The sequence below is a fragment of the Sycon ciliatum genome, chromosome 1 (genome assembly GCF_964019385.1).
Source record: "Sycon ciliatum chromosome 1, ocSycCili1.1, whole genome shotgun sequence".
NCBI lineage: Eukaryota > Metazoa > Porifera > Calcarea > Leucosolenida > Sycettidae > Sycon > Sycon ciliatum.
In genome coordinates, this window is record NC_088643.1 from 13,393,363 (window position 1) to 13,413,574 (window position 20,212).

The following is a 20,212-nucleotide window of genomic DNA, read 5'->3' on the forward strand; positions in this document are numbered from 1 at the left end:
ATTTTACTACAAGCCCGTAGTCTTCTCCCTGATTTCAAGGGCCATCATGCACGCCGGTCCAAAAACCATCCGAGGATCAGGACCGCATGATCGGAGCCTCAGTGACGCCGCTTTCGCCACGAGGGTTGGATTTCCTTGGCTACCACCATGCAACAGTAGAATCTACTCCGGTAGCTCTTACGTTTGGTTTTACTGGAATGTAATATTAGGGATCCTCTTCACAACTCCCTGATCTAATGTTGATCTTTTCTGATCCACCCAGGCTCGTTTTATTTGACGCATCCGGATCCGGCTCCAAACGGTAAAAACAAAGTTCTGACATTGGGAACCAGTACTGAGCTGCCTCGAACCGTTCAAACGCGGTTACCATGGTTACCAGTAGCTGGTCTCCATACGGACTTACACAACTTGGGTGGTGCTCTCTCGAGCCGTAGCTGCAAGAGCTGGCCGGCCTGCACACGGTCCAGGGCGGCACTGATGAACTGCCTGGGCCGTATACTATCGCTCACACAAGAAACATCACGCTCCGTGGCCAATACAATTTTATTATCATTCAATAACAAAAACGTACCGCGCACAACTTGATGTGCAGCATGATGACAGTGTTAGATTATGAACTAAACAGACATAGCTATGGGGATGGTGAAATGAATGGCTAGCAGCCTACGAAGGGTCGTGGCCCAGCTCAATAGGAACAGCTAGGGTCATCAAGACTCAGTGCCAGATATGCACGGTGACAATGAGGTAACATGATCAAGTTGGAGGCCATAATGAGGAGAGTCAGTTGCCCAGTAGCTAGTGACCCAGGACACTGAGAAATGCCGGGTAAAGATATCTGCGAGAGAAGGGTGATCAGTGAACATGATTGCTATACTTTGAAGTACATGGACTTGTATGTTGGTGATCAGATAATGCGTTCTATGGTATCCATTGCTTGAACACCAATACGATGATGGGGTTGATAAGTGGTAATGCAAGTGCTAAAATGCTTCAACTATGCCTCAACAAGTTCATTTGTGGACGCACACGGACATCCAAAGCTCAGCACTAAAACCATTTGTTGTATGCCCAGCATGCATGTTTTAGTTGTTCGCCTTACCAAGCATATGTGTTGCAAGTGTTGCATGTGTTGCATGTGTCGCTTAGTGCTGTATTCTGTGTTGTTTTGGCCTGTATGTTTTGCATGCGTTGTCTTGTGTTGTATGGTCCGCAATAATGCATACTACACGAAAGGAAGTACAGGGTTTGTACAGTGGGCATGAATGCGAGGCATGTGTAGCGGCGGGTCGGGTACATGGTGTGGATTGTGGTCCGGGCACATGACATGTGCAGCAGGCCGGGCACAGGTCGTATGTAGTGGGCCGAGTGCAGGGCTTGTAAAGTGGGCCGAGTGCGAAGCATGTGTTGTGGGTCGGGTAGCTCACCGAGCATTTATAGCGGGTCGGGCACAGGGCATGTACGTGCACTCAGGTGGTGCGTGTTCTCTGATGGGCACGTCTGACCTCTGGTAACTTTGTGCCGGTCGCTGCGGCCATGCTCCGCGTTCGGCTACGCGCGCCGAACATCTCCCGCGCCATATCTCGTGTTATCGGCGGCAGACTATACGTGTGCTCCAGTACGCTGCCTCGCCGTGCAAACGTTCCCTCGTCGATGTCCAGCTCTGCCCCGGGCACCGACGGGTTGATGCTGACACCGGGAATCTTCGGAAAGTACGGGTCGTCGTCGGGCTCCGCGGTGCGCTCCTTTCCCTCCGTGATGCTCATCAGCTGGCCACGCACGGCCATGGTGGCTGCGCTGGGTGCTGGAAACGTGGCCGACCTCTCCTGGTGTGGCACAGGCAGACAGCAAATAAGCCACTAGTGAGAACTGGACAGTGATTGTGTATGCCGTGTATTCCGAGGTCAAAGCCACATTGGGGTATAACCAGCACCCCATCCCCAACATCAGGGTATACGCACCCGCTTTCTGGGAGGTGAAGCACCGTATTCTAGTTAACGCACATATTGGAAGTGAATGGTTGGAATGAAAACCGCCGAGGGGCAAATTTGGCATGATTTCCGTGTACATGTACGTGCTGAGTTCTAACCCTGGGAAATATGGTAGAGTTGATCGGGTTTGTTGTTACCCTCTTTGACGCGCTATGTGGTATGGACACAGCAGTTATTGCCCTATCCCCCGTCAGTTGTACTGGCTTTTCAATCCGATGTTCGGCAACTCGCTTAGTACACCGGTGGATTCACATGCGAGGACCTCATGCCTGCGCGCACATAGCCACGTTGTAGTGCTGGTCTATGATGGGCCAGATACCCAGTGGAGTAGGCTGACTGGTTCATAGCATGCCCAGGGGGGGGGGGGGGGGGGAGTATTCTGCCAACCTTGAAACAAAGCAGTATTGTGCTAGTACTGGCTGATACCCGGTCTGCAGAATCTACATAGCCGGGAGCCACTACCCCGAGCTATGCCCCTGATACCGACACACAGACCTGATTGTGGAACAACAACCAAAATAACGACGATGCCGTGATCTGTTGCCGCTTTAAGTCGACGTTGCGCATGCAAGACTGTAGCACCCCTCAGACCAAGTTCATGGCTTACCCGCGGTCTCGTGGCCTTGGTGCGCGGAGAGTCACGGTGCACCGGGCTCAGCACGTCGTCCACGCGGATCCTGTGCGGATAGCGCTCCCTGCGCAGCGGGACGGGCAACAACGCCAATCAGACAGAGGTGCAGCTTGGTTACTCAGTTACCAGTATACATGCATGTGCACACATGTTTAGGGCGCGCACGCTCAAACTTCCCAGTACTAGTATACCTGTGTACCGCCAAGGCGCAAACCAAACGAAAAGCAAGTGGAACAAAAAAAACCATAATACCTCAAATCAGAGTTTCATGCTCAGGAGCAATCATCAGGACACATTACTTTCGTTTTGTTCCACTGGATTTTCGTTCGAACTGAAGCTCTGCGCGTCTCGCACAGAGTAATTGGACCAGTAGTCTAGGTCCTCCTGTGCACTACCAAGGGTCACAAAGAGCAGCACTTTACAGCTGAAGTCCGCTCTATCCCGGGCGAATTAGAAGCATAGGAACAATCATCACACTGTTTAACACACAGCACCGTAAAGTACCGTAAGAGTGCCCCGTCTTGCGATAGCGCCCCACCTTGGTTTTACAGCCAGGGAAAGGAAAATTGTATGGCGGAGTGCAGCGAAGGGTGTGCGATGCGAGGATCTTAGTGTACTAAGGTCACACTCAGCAGGTTTCTCGTTGTGGAACGTTTGTGTCCGCTCGAAGATAAATCGAGTAGGGATTGACTGCACAACGTGCAATGTGTGTGCAAGGTTCATGTCGTATGACCTGCAGACAGGAAACCACCTCCACAATGCGACCACAAAAGGACGAGATGGATGGTGGGGCGCTCTGGCGGTACTTTAGGGTACATGCACATGTACTTATAACCCAACAGCACGTTTTATCTTCAGGATAATGTAAACTTTCCGAGCCTAACCAATGATCTTCTGGGCGCTGAGTCATCCAGCTTCGGTCCATGCTGAAGGCTTGGATAAAGCAATCAGGGGACATTCACAACCGTATGCACCCAGATATGTTCAGACCGTTCGAGTCTTACGGCGTCGATACAGACACTCCAAAGGATGCCTATACAGTAGAACCCGTCAAGCCTGTACACTGTGACAGCGACCACATTTCGAAGGTCTCTCGAGCGGTCGCCTATACAGATTTCACTGTACTGATTAGGTGAAACAAAAGTGAACGTAGATCATGGATGGAAGTTTCACAGTGTGCAGTGTGTCCTGTGCTGCGAGTCAAATGGTTTGGTTCAGAGATGCTGTGCTACAGCATTCCTCGATAGAAAGTGCTCGAAAGTCAGTTATTTCACACCAGGAACACATTGCGTGTTCCCAGTGGCCAACTACTTCGCCGCCATGAGAATATTCCGGGGCGTGGCACCAAGTTTGATCGGAAAGATCTCCCAAACAATGCACTCAGTGTCACCGCCTTGGACCAAGGCCATTCGACTACGCACCCTGTGACTAGAGCCAGGTCCAGGCATCAAGTTTCCTCTGAACTCTTTGTCCTTTGCCCATGCATTTCAAAGCCAGCTGGAACCCACATGGATCATCAGATCCACATGAAAGTTCACATGCTATATAGAGGATGATACACGGGTCACCGGGACTACTTGTCAATTGAAGAAAAAACACTCTGGAAATCAAAGCCGAAGTTTGCCCGCGCTGTAACTTCCAACATGGCAGCACGTAAGCAAGTTGCTTGATGCAGATGAAGCGCTTCAGCGTTTGTTTGGGGATAGCTGGAAAGACTCCAGCAACAATCCTATGTCCTCTGATGAAGAGGACCAACTGGATGAAGCCCTAGTTGATGGTGTTGATCTTGATTTTGATGATGACGTGGACTCTGCTGCGGACATGTCGACGGCTCTCATTTGAGTGCATGATCGGCAGAACACCACCACTCGAGTGGTGAGAAGAGTGTACCACCGCCGTGTCATACCCATCGCAGAGCAGCGGGGCCAGCTAGAGTGTTGCAGCACGCAGAGAGGGAGTGCAGTCCGATCTCCGTCACCTGCGCACCGCCAAACCCGCGGTCGACAGCAACGCGCAGAGCAAGGGGAGCTTCAGATCGGGGCTGAAATGTCGAGCCTGGCACCACTGGCGATCCTCTGGTTTATGCTCCAAAGTCAGAGTGATGATGACCAGTGTCCAGAGCTCCCAGACTTTTGGCCCTGCGCGTGCACCTGGCATTCACCTCCCGAACGACTTCCAACCCAAGAAGGAAGCCGCTTGTTTTAAATTATGTTTCAACCTGTCCCTTGTCACGTTCATTGCACAGTATACAAACGACAATGCGGCCGGCCGGCCACATTTTTCAGAGGAAGTCGTACGCCCAGCAAGATGGATCATGGAGAGAGACAGATCCGAATGAGATGTACAGATTCATCTCTCTGATCATCTACATGGGAATCTGCAAAATGCCGCACGCTGCACACTACTGGAGCAAGGCGACTTTGCTCCACGGCTCTTTGGCACGGACGATGATCCTCACGTGTAACTGAGTTACGCGCTGCAGTCCTCTCTGAAAGTGGTGGATTTAACAGCAGAAGATAAAACCAACGAACTAAGAAAGGTGAGGCTGTTGAACAACCATATGAAAAAGAAGTGTGCTGAATTTCATCAACCTGGCTGCAGGGTTGCAACAGCTGATCGAGGATTACAGTTTTGCGATGGGTGACGTAGATGTCATTGACCCGTTGGCATCTACTTTCCGTGTTCTCCGCAAGGTGAAGAAATATTGGAAATCAATACTTTATGACTTCGTCGAAGTGGCTGTCATCAACTCTGGGGTAACCTAGAACCCGGGGCGCATACCTTGTGGACCGAAATATCATCAGCTCCAGTTCCGACTGAACGTTATTCGGCAGTTGTGCAATATTCCGGAGAACATACCTGTGCCGCTGTGTGGAACCACCTCCATCTCATCTACCCGTATGCAGTGAAGCCAGGAGTTACTGCACAGTTTGCACTCAGCTTCGAGAGACACGCTTCAAGTCTTCCCGGGTGTGCACAGTGTGCAAGAATCGCCAAGCCGGGCAACCCTGGTTCATTCTGCCTGGTCCCAAACCGGAACTGCTTTCACAGGTTTCGTGAGAATCACTAAATATCTTGCGAGTGTTTGCCCTGCATGCCTAGGGTGCTACTCCAGGTCATACTTGCACAAAGTGCACATTATCTACACGTCATAGGAAAACAACTTGAACGTTGATTTCTGCTGATCTGTTTGCCAAAAACATTTTTATACTCTTGTTTAGCCATGCCCGCCTGAGGAATGCAACCCAAACTGCATTCTCAGCTCACAATTATCATATGCTTTCATAAAACATAAAGTGTACATTCAGTGCACATCCGTGACTTTATGCACCCATTCATCGTGTTAGGAAAGGACCTGGTATACACGATTATCGAGAATACCACTCGCTGACAGTGCCGCTGTCGGAGTGCAACTTACAGTTGTGTAGCGGGTACATGCACCAGGTCATACACCTCCTCGGAGAGCCGCAGCGAGCGCGCCTTCAGGTCCGCGATGTCCGCAACTAGCCTCTCCCGGTACTCCTCGTGCCGAGTGACCTGCGAACAGCGGCATACCATGGGATAGAAGAATGTGAAAACAACAATCAATGCTCAGAAGAATGACGACATTGCTTGCCAACGTGTCGGTAAACTGTTTTTTTAAACCGTCTGCATTCCAATCTGGAACACCATGACGTCTGCTATCAACCAGAATAACCCAGCAGAAGATACATGTACCTGACGGCGGGTTGATCTGTAGCCATGAGAAGCACCCAACCAATGGGTATGCTATGCACCTATAGAAAATACAATGGCAGGGCAGTGTCTTCTATCCAGCAGAGATTGCCCAACTCATCACCAATAAAGTATGTAGCGAAATGCGATGTGCTACGCGTCCTTTCCTTGCGGTACTGTGTACGCATGTATACAAGCATGTCTGCTTAATAAAATCAAGGACTATGCGGCGACAACGCGGGGGTGGTTAGAAAATGCGTTTCATATTCATTGATGAAAAAAATGACGCGGCCACATAATCCATGGGGGGGGGGGGGGCAGGTGCGGTCTACAACTCTTAGTAAGGATAATGATTCATGAAGCTTGAAAACGAGTCCTGGTTGATATCGTAGTGCATGCCCATGCCCTCAGTACAATAGTGAGTACAGTATTTGTGTTTCATGGCAGTCACGCAGCTCCAGTAGTACTGGGCATGAGGCAGGCGAACGAGTCGCATGATCAATAGGGAGGTTTAGTCCCACGTAATCCGTGGGTACTTTACGTGTGTGTACCACGTGATACTCAGTGACCCACGTACACGTACAGACGTTTTCTGATTCACGACATACCGTGTACGGAGGCTCACCCACGTTCCGCCAGAACGTGGGTGAAAATCAGAATGGAGCGCATTGTGCGAGCTGTGAGGGTGCTCAGCTGAAGAAGTTTCCGAAGCACGAAATCAAAATATTGGATGAGCTTCTTAGGCCCGGGTAGCTTCGTCTTTGACCAGGTTTGGGCCTTTCGCTTCATGCTTTTGTTTGTTCCGTGTGACTAAACACAACATTGCAACGTGGGTGCCCTTCATCCACTTTACGTGGATCACCCACGTACGCGTTTCCGTTACATGGGAACTAAACCTCCCTAATATCTAATCCTGTGAACCTGCTTCGAAGTGTACATTTCGCCTATGTGTAAGTTTTTTAAAGTAAGACTAGTAGTAAGCTTACGCCAGCATCCCTCAGATGTTGCAGTATAGGATTGGCGGGAGGCAATACGAGGATCAGCATGTGTTTTTTGTTGTAAAATATACCGCTTGAATAGACCAAGCTGACCAGCGTGAGTAAAGAAAAGGTGAAAGAAGTCAACTTCATGCACTGGCCCCGGGATTGAAAGCATGAAGAAAGTGACAACCTGGCTCACCGGGGTTGGGTTAAATACTGGATACTGGAAGTTCGGAAACTTCAGGTAGCTCGCCATCATCCTCCCAGCCCTTCACTGGCTTCAGGTCGGCAGGAGCAGCAGCTAGTCAACTGCGGCCGCCACCTACGCGTCCACCACGCCGAATTCGTCTTACCTCCAAGTACAAACAGTAAGGCCACGACAGCCTGTTGCTTGCGCCAGCTGCCTAAGCAGCTGGCTGGAGATGCTTACGAGTTACCATGTCACGGTCAGTCACGCTCATCAGCTGATTATCGATTCCTGACCTGAGCTGACGGGTCCGGTTGTCAGATTCTCGATCGGAAGTCTCCCTCTTATCTCCATCGTCAACTGCAATATCCGACAGCACGTGGTGCATACGTCTCGAGACGAATTATTTAGCGGATCAACAACGTTTGCTGGAGATAAAGTCTCCTCGGGAGGACCTTCAGTGTCCCTGGAAGGGTACAGAAAACAGGATCCCTCACGACGCTGGGAGAACATAGCGAACAACCTCCTCTTCAATTGAAAATAAATAATTCTCCAAAACGTATGTGCGCTAGGACTCGGACGTATGTGCACTGCATGGTGCATCTTCGCTGACAACAGTGACAAGCTAATCGCACGTCATCACGGACATCACTGCAGCTGTCATCAGAGCTCGTTCGGCAAAATTCAAGACAAAAGTCATCTTGACTCGATCGCTTCTACTTCTACAAGTTCTAGTTCTAGACACTGAACTCAGTGACGTCTTCTCTTTCACCTACCTTCGTCTCCGTGTTGGCGTCGAAACCTTGGCATTGAAAATGAAGCCGGAGTGCATGCCCCTTTTCTAAAAATAATAATTATTGCATTGCATTCTTTATTATTTTGACCTCGCAAAGTCAAACGGGATCATAGCCCAGTGCAGTGCGGTCACTACTAGTAATAATAATGATAGCAAGGCCGAAGCGAAGGCCAAAGAGTGGGGTCTGGATGGGGGGTGTCACCGTGTGTCGCGATTATGGAATCATCATCAATGTGTCCGTCAGTGCGGAGGGATAAAAGAGCAGAAGCAAGGCAAAAAAACTACTTCGAAGTAAACTGAGTAGACTGCTGGGGTATATCACTGTCAGTGCATGTTATGTATGCAAGAAGGGTAAGTACAGTCCTGATCAATAAAATCCAGTCGCAGCATCCCTCAAGTACGCGCCGGGCGTTGCGCAGCCCTAGACCTGCGAACACTGGAATTCAAAATGGTGCACGGTGCAAACTTGAGCCAGTGACGTGACTGGATTTCATTGAGCAGGACTGTAGTACAAGTACATGTATCACAGTAGAGTCGGCCAGGAACTCGGGTTCCGCAGAACAGCACTTGCCACCGTGCGCCGGAATGTGCCGGCGAGAGCAAGGCTTTGCTGGCTGAGACTAGCCCTCCGGTTTGCTGACCACGTGTCTTTCTGTCGGTTGGACGAGAGAAGAGGGCAGCTAGGGAGGGGCTGACCCGTGCTCGAGGTTTGCCTCCGCACAAACACGAGCAGCTTACGCTTGCAGAGTTCCGTGAAGCGGAATAACGGTAGACTGTTCTTGGTCACGAGAGGTTGAATGGCTGCGTGGGGAAGTGTGCGGTGGGTGCCCGCCATGGAGCGTATAGCTCGGTGCTGCAGTGTTCGCAGGCGGTTCAGTTGGCGTCAAAGTACCCTCACAAAGGACGCGTTTGACCCATAAAGCAAGTCAGGCATAATCACCACCAGAATGAACAGGCATCGTGATTTACCCAACAGTGCTCATCAGGTCTGCCTCAGAGCGCCAATCTTGCGGGCAGCCTTGGTGATGTCGGATTTGCTCAATGATTATGTGAGGACCCCACGATAACTTGGCATCTCCAATCACATCGAGATACGCAGCGAAGGTGGCTGAGGAAACCACTGCTCTGTTGTGTGTCCTGGTCTCAGACCGATACACACACCACGCAACACACACTCAGTTTTGATATCGCTACAGCGACGTGTGTACAGTCTCCACTAGAAGCAACTAAATTCATATGAAGGTGCGAAATGGTGCTATAATGTCACAACTCATAAAGCAACAGACAAGCAGTCACCAACCATAACCCATGTGGATAGATCACATTGTAGCCTATCACATGTTATTCAAATAGGCGCTACCTATGTTGCCAGCATGCAACTCACACATACCCGGCTGACCGTATGTTCAATGTACATTCTATCACACGGCTGACTGTATGTACATTCTATCACACGGCTGACTGTATGTACATTCTATCAAATGTCAGACTACTTCTACAGCCTACCTATAATCATAAACCTTAGTAATGTACTGACCTGGCCAAGAACCAGCTGTGTCGTGTGTCTATCATTGTCATTGCGCTTGGGATAAACACCGTGCAGGGAGCTCTGCACAATCACAATGATGTGTAGGGCTCTCTATAGAAAAAAAACAATACCAGGGGCTAGGAGGCAGAAGCCCTTGTCCTGTCTCTTTGGACTAATGTTGCATCATGTGCTAGCTGTTAATACCTTTTCTCGTAGATTCTCGGTTGCATCCGTTTCCTCCCTCATGTCCGGTGGCAGGCTGGAATAGAGCATCTACACGTGACAACAACATGCGTGCGCGTTCACACACATACACACACATACACACAAGCCAATCCGTGCATAGTCACCGCACATTCAAAAGCCGCATGCAAACTTAGAATAATTATACTGATAGCGCATTACCCACATGGGCTTGGATTACACAAAGATAAAGTAGAACAGGCATGTGTTTCATGTTGCACTACACATGCCATAAGTCCACAACTTCTCAGCTCGTTAAAATGTCAGCCTACGGGGCTAAAACACTATTCGGACGCATTAAAAGTTCACCCTGTGCTGCTGCTCCCTGTTTACCCTGTCCGTCTGTTCCTTGCAAGCAAATATTTCAGCCGCAACAAAGTGTTGGCCTTTAAAACCCCCTCAGGCCAAAATAGCTGAAAAATGGGAAAATATATATGTGCAGAATATAATTTTGTTGTATGCATCTAAATCACTGAGTACTATGCATGCAATTCTGGAAAAGTCACGCGGGCGAAAAAAAAAACAGTGGAAAAAGCAAAAAAAAACTCCATTCTATGTGTACTGAGCCATGTTGCACACAGAATATCACTGCTACAACTGTCACATATCCAAAACGACAACAAGTCGCCACAGGAGAGCTGGCAGACTGGGCTGGAGCGATACAATAACAGATTTCATGGATGGCTCCTTCTGCACTTTGACATGAGTCGAGTGGAATTCCGCACCAATCACGATCGTGGAAAATCTCGAAGTCCTTGACGCCTGGAATCTCCGCTCGCTAGGTGAGCAGGCCCTACCGTAAGGCTTGCAAAAATAGATATTTTCATCGCTCGCATCTTCTACGTACCATCGCCTGGAATGCAAGATTATCGAGAAGTCAGTGAAAACCTCTGACCTGCCATACTGGCTAGAGGATGTTCGCCAGAGTGACAGCCATCGATTGGATCGTCTCGTTTCTTTTTTTCTTGTCAACGATTTGAAAAGGTAAGCGCGCGGTGACGCGAAACATAGAAATAACTTGGTGTGGCCTAACCGAACAACGCCAACCGCAAATCCCTGCATTACCTTCTTGGACGACTCCTGGCGACGCACCCGGAATTTCTCCACCCTGTTCTGAGTTTCTTCTCGTACATACTCCAGCCACTCCTCGATTTGCGCTGCAAGACAACAGCATGGGCAGAAAAGGTCACGTAGAAGGATCATCACTACGGAAACGGAGCAACTGAAGGATTCAAACTTTCAATGTAAAACGTAATAAATGACAATGCGGTCAAAAGCCAATTGCCATTTGTATGTGATACCAAAGAAATCTTCTCCGAATCCTGCATCTGATGGCGGTATAGGTTCCGGCCAAATAGCAATAAATCCCGGTCAAACAGGCTGCTGAAGGTGCTGTTCCAATGTAAAATGCACCACAAGAAAAGAGGGTCCGTGTGTTAAGAGACAAACATGACCCTGACACACATACACAGTGGGTCCATAAGCTCGTGTAGTGCCTGTCAAAGGAATGATCTTCACAGCCTCACACATCTGGTATCACGGTTCACGGGGGGGGGTGATGAATTCGTACTTATTTGTACATCGTTCGTCTAAGAACCCACGCGCTCGGGGGTAGAACAAATGCCCCCAACATCGCACCTGGAAACCATTTTACCTGCCAGCTGCTTGGTCTCCTCGCTGGGCACCTTCATCTGACCCGTTAGTTCCTTTATCCTGGCTTCATTCTGTGGCACCGTGTTGTCCTGGGAAGATAATGAGGCGAACACAAGAGCACACAACACATAATGCACAGGACCTGACAGGCGGCCGCGCGTAGCTAGACTGTCAAGGGCGGGGGGGGGGGGGGGGGGGGGGGGAGGGGGTGCATGCCGTATGATATGTACTGTTGTGGACTTTGAAATCCGTGGAGAAGTCAAGCGGCCACGGGGCGCTGGCCTTGCTGCACATGCATATGACGGTATGTCATATGATTGTATGCGCGTACGAGCATACGAATGTACAAAGGCAGAAGAGAACAGTTACAACCGGTAAATTTATAGTGAGTTGTCTGAGGCCCGGATTGCCTTAGCCTTCTTATGTGCATGAAACGCAGTGTTACAATTATTGACGGCAGTGATCTAGCCGGTCGTCACTGTTCTCTTCTGCTTTCGTGGTATTGTACCATCCTTGTGGTGTTGAGCACTCTAGCAATCTGGGGAAATCCCGCTATTGTGTACGTATGTATGGGTGGATGGATGGATGGATTAAAAACAAGAACGAAATGATACTCGGTGTGGTGGCTGCCCTTCTCATACCTTGAAGTCCTGCCACCAAGTAAGCTCAGCTGTGACTTCTGCAATCTCGGCATCAAGGGCACGCACCCTTGCATGCAGTGCTGCCAGCAAGGAATGAAGGAAAACACAACGGCAAAGAAAATACTATTTCAACTCCCTCAACCGTATTATGAATATTTTATCATTTTTTATGCATTGGGGCTCCTCGCGTGCAAGTTTGTGCGTGAAGTGCGTGAGTTACAGTGATGCCGGGCTGCGTTCCAGCAGCCTGTGTGGATTAGATTCACAGGAAGCATGAGTTTTGAAGTCTCTAAAGAAACTGTTGAACGGCCGCCGCTGGGATGACGACTACACCACAACTTATTGGTAGAGCATGGCTGGCCATGCATGAGGGTCCCTGGTTCGAGTCCTAGTGGTGACAGCCACTGTTTTCTTCAGATTTTTCCAATTTCAACTCCCTCAACCAGCTGAGTATAATACTTAAAGGGTCACAAATAAATCGTAGCCTAGAGACTGGCGAAAGAGCACTAGGGGAGGGAGGGGGAGGGGAGTTTGCTACAGACACACTTACAGGCTCACTCAGGTCATTCGTGACGAACACCATCCCTATCTTGTGAGCCATCAACCCCTAAGATCACACTCCTAAGAAGAGTAGGCTACACCGCTCTTGAGCTCTTACTTTGCTGGCCAAACCGTGTGGAGGTGGTAGCGACCAACGGCACACGCGAATATTCAACAACTCGCTCCATACGAGTACAGTCACATGCTGCACATACAGGTGCCGTCGCCGACATCAGCAGACCTGTCCGTTATCGACATGCCGGGATAGCAGGGGTGTCAGAAGATATTCGACATTGGTACGGCCATGAAGAGGTGGGGTTCGGGGGCCCTCCTGGGGAAAAGGTTTGGAGCTGAATTAGGCCCAAATAGCCCGTAACTCTTCGCTTCAAAAATCTCATATACATCATGGTGTGACTTTGGCCGCACCTCAACGCTATCGACATGGGTTCGGGTGTAGGGAGCTGCCTACTACGTCCCTGGCAACATGTAAACACACTGCATCGCTAACCTTCGACTCGATCCTGGCCGTCTCGGTTCGCCTCGAACTTGTCCACAAGTGCCTCATCCACCAGGTCTGTCTCCACCGACGGTTCCTTTCTCTCTGCATCCGTCCTGGCCCGGTACTCAGTCAGCAGCTTGGACAAGTGCTCTTGCTGCTCTTCCTTCAATTTTCGGTTCTGTTATGGCGGTGAGTGAGTGAGAGAGGGAGAGGGAGAGAGAGAGAGAGAGAGAGAGAGAGAGAGAGAGAGAGAGAGAGAGAGAGAGAGAGAGAGAGAGAGAGAGAGAGAGAGAGAGAGAAGAGAAAGAGAGAGAGAGAGAGCAAGGATCCACTGTAGGCACTTTGTACAATACTGACATACTGGCTGGAAAGGGATGACACTGTACATGTACAGTAGCCGGTTCTGTTTACCTGGCTACAACGGGATGTCACCGCTCAGCACTACTTGTTACAATCATGGTATGCACACATACACACACACACACACACACACACACACACACACACACACACACACACACACACACACACACACACACACACACACACACACACACCAACACGCACTCACTCACACCTAGTTTGACACGGGTAGACCCTTACCCTATCGCGCTGTCGATCATTCTTGAACTCTAGTGCTTCCACCTCTTCATTCAGTTCTTCAATATTCCTCTCCTTTACTTTCACCCTGGTGACAGACACATAGAATTCCACTTCAGCAATAGAAATGAAAGAGTTAATTATGAAGGACAGCCTAGGAAGGTGAGGGGGGGGGGGGGGGGGAGCACAACATACGACCTGCACCACAGGCATCCATTTCATCTTTGTCAGCTACGCTAGGCAATTTCGTCGTACATGATGAGCACTGCGCTGATCTCGCCACCCCAATCACTTCCGTGGACGAAACCTGACGATTGCAATGTCTATGGATTGATCCCATCGGATGAGGTATAGGATTGGCACAGAGCGACGTTCCGTTTCCAGCGCACTGAACACCCCGGGGGGCCCCAGGTAGCAGTGTGAGTCAGGGCTGGTTCGCATCAGTCCATGATCGACTGTGACCCACGCTGCCACCTAGTGCCTCACTGCGTGTCTGTCGCGCTGGAAACGGAGCGTCACTGTAAGCGTGTGTCCCTAGCGATGTTTGGGTTGCTTGAGCGCTATATAATGACAATGTAGTGCTCCTGGAGCACAGATTTCAGTAGGCTACTGAAGCTCCACTCGGATGAGGGGTGAATTCCCCGAACTGTGACGCTGTGTATTGCGCAGGGAGTGGTGCTTGCTTGCAGGTTAGAGAAGTGGCAGGTGCGACAGGCTCCTCGTGCGCTCCGCAGTATGGCAGTAGTGAACAAGCTTGGCAGGGAGCATGTGTTCCACGCAGGAGCAATCAACTTCATGAAAGTTTTAATGTAGTGATGCAGTGTCTGCTCCAGCGCCGGGTGAGCCGGGTAATCCACCCGGTTGGGCGGCGCTTGGACCCGGTTGAAAATATAGTACCGGGTCACCTGACCGGGTCACCTGTGACCCAGTTGGTACTTTACACTTTCGAACTTTGAAAGGACTGACTACATGGCTTGTATCGAGAGTACATAACCCGCCGGCCCGGGTTATGTACTCTTGCTTGTATATGTCAGATACTTCTTCTTCTTTCGTAATTTTCTAATTCCTGTCCTCTCTTTTCTAAATGCGGCTTATCCATTCGCCTTTATATCATTGACATTGGGCCTAGTTCCCGTTTAAAGCATGTCACTCGGCTGGTGAGACAGCGCCAGGTACATGTGTACCCGGCTCCGACCCGGTTGGAATTGTAGCGCCAGGTAGGCCTTGGCGGATAATGCCGGCAGAAAAATTGGCAGAATTAAGTACATTTTCTGGTAATTTTATGCATGGTTGGTATGTGGATAAAGAAATGGAGCAGAATTCGAAGAATTGCCCGCCATAAGGTTTGTATGGTTCTGCCAATTTCACTGCTTTTCGAGCATTATCCGCCAAGGCCTAGCGCCAGGTACACGTGTACCCGGCTGTCCTACAATCCTAGAGCAGACACTGATGATTTAACTAATCAAGATCATTCGCCAGATCTTGAACTCATTAACTGCAAACATTATGGACGTATTCAGTATGTACAGTCACCCACCGGTTTTGATAGCCAGAATTCGTTAGCCGTTCACATTGGCGATACAATGTGTGGTCTTACAGGATTCATTATGACCACTGTCTGGCCCAGAGCCGGGTGAGCCGAGTAATCGACCCGGTTGGGCGGCGCTTGGACCCGGTTGAAAATATAGTACCGGGTCACCTGTTTTACACGTTCGAACTTTGAAAGGACTGACTATATGGCTTGTATGCGTGACAGATCATGCAGAGGCATGCGTCGAATACATGTGTACCCGGCACGGCACCGGCCCGGTTGAAATGGTTGCGCCAGGTACACGTGTACCCAGCTGTCCTACAATCCTAGAGCAGACACTGATGACATGAGTCAGATGATTTCAAGCCAGCACTCGTACAGTAGAGGTAATACAGTGCTAGCCTACAGTGCTAGTAACACGTTTGTCCTAGTCTCCGTACCATTCACGGTCCTTCATTATTCTTTTCGAGCTGGGTATGTGAACATAGTGAGAAAAAGAACACTCACTGGACTGCTAGCATTGCCTCTTTCATTGTCACGGCCGCCTCATCTTCTCTCTCCTTTTTCGGCGGCCTCTGTTTGGCGGCGCTAGCGTCCGCTCCTCCCTTCTTCTTCTTCTTTTTCTTCCCCATGACGTGTCACGATGTCCCACAAACTACTCGCGACAGACAGGCGCTAACATTACGAGTTGACCGGCGAATGAAACCACCTGAAACTCCTCCAGAACATCACGGCTACATTGGTCCAGAGCAATGCAGCGTGGGTATACCGGTACTAACCAAAAAAACAAACAAGTCGAACTCAAACTGGTGATTATTCTCAGTCAAAGCGACACAATCAAGTAATTAGTTTACAAGTCTAAACGTCATCAGCTCAGGTAGACCGTCGAGATTCCCTGATCAAGACAATAACAATCATAACCATGAAAACTCCGGCCACATGAAAAAGATTGTGAACCGACCGTGTGTCACTGTGACTGACTCACTGAGTCTGTCGCAGCCAGGGAGTCGTCAAATATTTGACGACTCCCTGGTCGCAGCTAGCTCGTCGACGTCGTAGGTACTACCAAGAGTAGTGTTTATCTACTCTTGGTACTACTAGTACTAGTACTAGGTCACAGTAGGTGTGGCAAGTACATGTACATGATGTAGCATGTCGCATCATAAGAACTCTTGCTGCTATGCGAAAAGCGTGCCTTTTGTTGCTAGGAGAGATCACGGTTGCTATATAGCGCTCCGACTGGGAACGAGCGCCCACCGACTGCGTACTTTTTCGTCATCTTTTTTCACAACAATATCTTCACTCGTCAGTTTTTCCAGACAAAAAAACACGATCGATCAATGCATGTTTGTTTCGAAGCTAGCTGGAGCACTGACTTGTTTACTTGTTCAAAGAGAAAAGAGGTTTCAAGAAGTCTAGTCAGAATCTTTTCAAAACAGACCAGGACAAGAGTAATTTCGTAGTAATAATACAATGCGTCCTTTGACAGATGATGAGGCCTCGAAGGTTTTCGAGAAGCTTGGAAAATAGTACGTGAATGGTTGATGGCTTCCCCCTGATCAGATGTTCAGCTTGTGATGAGTGTAACACCTTTGTATTTATGTGCGGCCTTTCGCCTGTTGATCCCCACAGTATCGGTGACAATATACAAATGCTTCTAGAGCGGGCTGACGGTGCGTATTGTTTTCGCTTACACAAGGACCGCGTGTACTACCTCAGGTAATATAAACTGGAGTCGTGTGTAAAAGTCTTGAATAAGAGCTGAGCAGCCCAGTAGCACGCATGGCTGCAATTCTCTCTCCCTCTCTCTCTCTCTCTCTCTCTCTCTCTCTCTCTCTCTCTCTCTCTCTCTCTCTCTCTCTCTCTCTCTCTCTCTCTCACACACACACACACACACACACACACACACACACACACACACACACACACACACACACACACACACACCTTTGGACCTTTGGATGCCCATTGCTCCGTGCAATGATAGCATCAGGAGTTACAGTATTTCCTGTGGCGAGTTAGATCGTTGGGCCGACGGAAGTCCCTGCCACAGCCGCAAATGAACACTCTAGGCTTTGGCACAGCCGGTCGGGGACGATTGCACATGAGGCGCCAGTCTCGTCTGTCCTGTGCCAAGTCGCACCAGTCACCTGCCACGCACCGAGCACTCAGATCAGCAGCGGCGATGTCCCTCCAACGTTTCTTGGGACCATGTCTGGGCCTTGTGTTGAGTCCCTCGGCAAACAGAACGCGCTCACACACACACACACACACACACACACACACACACATACACACAAACGCACACACACACACACACACAAATCTACAAATGCACTGGATGTGCACCCACAGATTCTCTCTTATAGCAGCAATAGCGAACAAGATCTGAATGAGACAGATCAAGACTAGCGCTAGATAATTGTCCAATCCACACACACACACACACACACACATACATACGTGCGCATGTGTATATCACCACTACCACAACATTCATGTGAATGTGGTCTGTTGTAAGATTTGTGAGGTCAAAATCGAGCCCGCTGTTCATATCTTTGACTTCTGAACTCTTGTCTACTAGTAGGTGATTGTGTGTGTGTGTTTGTGTGTGTGTGTTTGTGTGTGCATGTGTGTGTATGTGTGTGTGTGCATGTGTGTCTGTGTGGTACATGGTGTTCTGTGTTTATTTTCCCAGTGAGTCTTGTGTTCGACACTCGATCAACATAGCACGCAGTAACCTCGTCTCAGCTGGATCTTGCTTTGGCAAGTTCACCAAGAGTGGAACGTTTCGCTTGCAAATCACCGCTCTCGATCATGTCGCTCAGTACGCTAAGGTAGGCACTCAATTATGTGCCATTTCTACCGGTAGAATTGTGCAGGATTGCTTTATGGCTGGAACTATTCATTCTATGAACCCCATCTCCATGAAAATAGTGGACAGCCCAGTGCATCATGGAATGCACCCTCAGTCGCAATCGCCCTGGTAGTGAAAGTTTGCCAGTCACGTGGAGTTGAACGGCTGTGGACTGTGGTCTGGATATCATGGAGCTCAAGTCAAACTGCTATTTGTCAATGTGCATTTTGTTGGTGACGTGTGAACTGCCTCGGGTTTTAAATTACATCTCTGTCTTACTTTGGTCCCTACTCTTTCACTAAAATGTTGTGATTAGTGTTGCTCGTGAATCATTGATCCGCGTTTCGAAATGTTGAGTAATTTCTAATTGCTGCATGTTACTTGCGGAAGGTACAGGGATTATGGTGATGGCTGTTGGGCCGGTCTGTGACTGTCATGGCATCTTCAATTCAGTGTGTGTGTGTGTGTGTGTGTGTGTGTGTGTGTGTGTGTGTGTGTTGTTTATTTAGTTCAAGATCTGGCTGAAGCCCGGTGCTGAGCAGTCATTTCTGTACGGAAATCATGTTCTCAAGTCCGGCCTGGGTCGCATCACAGACAACACACCTCAGTACCAGGGAATCATCGTCTACTCCATGTCAGATACGCCACTGGTGAGTGCTGGCAGCATGGACACCATTTCAGCTTGCTCTCTCTTGTCCGTCCTAGCTGAGATGGCTGCTAAAGTGCTGCATGCATGTGTATGTTGCTTTCACGTGTGTGTGTGTGTGGTATGTGTGTGTGTGCGTGTGCGCGTGTTATGGGGCTCACTGCAGTGCACTGTGCTCCTGGTCAACTCACACGGAGTCAGCCTGTGAACAGTGTTGGAGACCGTAGTTGAGCTATCTATTCAGTGTGAAATTATCTTGCTGGACACTTCAGCTTGTGCATTCCCTTCAACTCTCTGCTCTGACTGGCATTATCAGGATGGCACATTTGACAAACATATCCTGAGCGTGTGAAAAGTCTATTAATTTATTTCCATAATTTTCACTACACCTCCAACTCACAACACACCAAGTCCTCGGCTACACCACGTACAACGACTGTTTCCAATTGTTCTACAGGAGGACATCATCAGTATTTGCAGTACGTTGATAAAGTATGCGTGTGTTTGTTTGCCCGCTCGTTCTTCTGTTGTGTGCACCTGTGTGTGTGTATAGGGATTCGGAGTAGCGGCCAAGTCAACGCAGGAGTGCAGGCGAGCGGATCCCGGCACGATCGTGGCCTTCCACCAGGCCGACATTGGAGAGTACCTGCGATCAGAAGACACTCTGACGTGAGCGCTGCTCAATGCCAGTAACAGGACATGGAAGCCGAGTGTAATGCCTAGTTCACACCAGGCCGATTTCCCGGCCGACATGGACTCGTACGAAAAACCCTCAAGATCGGGGCGAAAATTGCCTGGTGTGGACAGTGTTGTCGTACAGGTTTCCGACAGATCATGCGGCGATTTTCTTGTCGTACTTGTGTTCGGCCAAGTATCGACTGGTAATATTTAGCCGAAAAGCCAGCCGATTTTTAGTGCTTGCACGTAATGGAGCAGGCATCGGACCAATCACTCTAGGCTTTTCACCATGACAGCGGAGAGTGTCGGTGCAGACCGTGAATTGGCTGCACTGAATTGCTACTAGATTCTAGCCTTTTCACGCCTTTGGCCTTGTAGCTCGTGTAAAACTATTTCATTTCCGTTGTCTAGCGTCTACTACGGTCTAGTGCGGCTGTGTACCGCGTGTACATGTGTAACAGACAAGCTTACAACTATAGTGCAAGCGAAATTGCCCACCG

The 20,212-nt window shown here is 49.4% G+C and overlaps 2 protein-coding genes across 2 annotated transcripts; one reads left to right on the forward strand and one right to left on the reverse strand.

Moving 5' to 3' along the window:
- Positions 1–525: 525 nt before the first annotated feature.
- Positions 526–16,467, reverse strand: LOC135814155 (kinesin-like protein KIF20B). The gene is made up of 10 exons (XM_065327235.1): positions 16,039–16,467; positions 14,004–14,088; positions 13,410–13,578; positions 12,362–12,441; positions 11,722–11,809; positions 11,133–11,224; positions 10,029–10,097; positions 6,038–6,156; positions 2,596–2,683; positions 526–1,823 (listed from the first exon to the last, which is right to left on the reverse strand). The coding sequence occupies exons 1-10, from the start codon at positions 16,161–16,163 to the stop codon at positions 1,467–1,469; spliced, it is 1,272 nt and encodes a 423-aa protein (XP_065183307.1). The 5' UTR covers positions 16,164–16,467; the 3' UTR covers positions 526–1,466.
- A 398-nt stretch (positions 16,468–16,865) lies between these two features.
- On the forward strand, positions 16,866–20,196 carry LOC135814166 (60S ribosome subunit biogenesis protein NIP7 homolog). Its single transcript, XM_065327247.1, has 5 exons — positions 16,866–17,060; positions 17,164–17,250; positions 18,230–18,368; positions 18,898–19,038; positions 19,588–20,196. Exons 1-5 carry the CDS (start codon positions 17,005–17,007, stop codon positions 19,705–19,707), a joined length of 543 nt encoding a protein of 180 aa, XP_065183319.1. The 5' UTR covers positions 16,866–17,004; the 3' UTR covers positions 19,708–20,196.
- Positions 20,197–20,212: the final 16 nt, after the last annotated feature.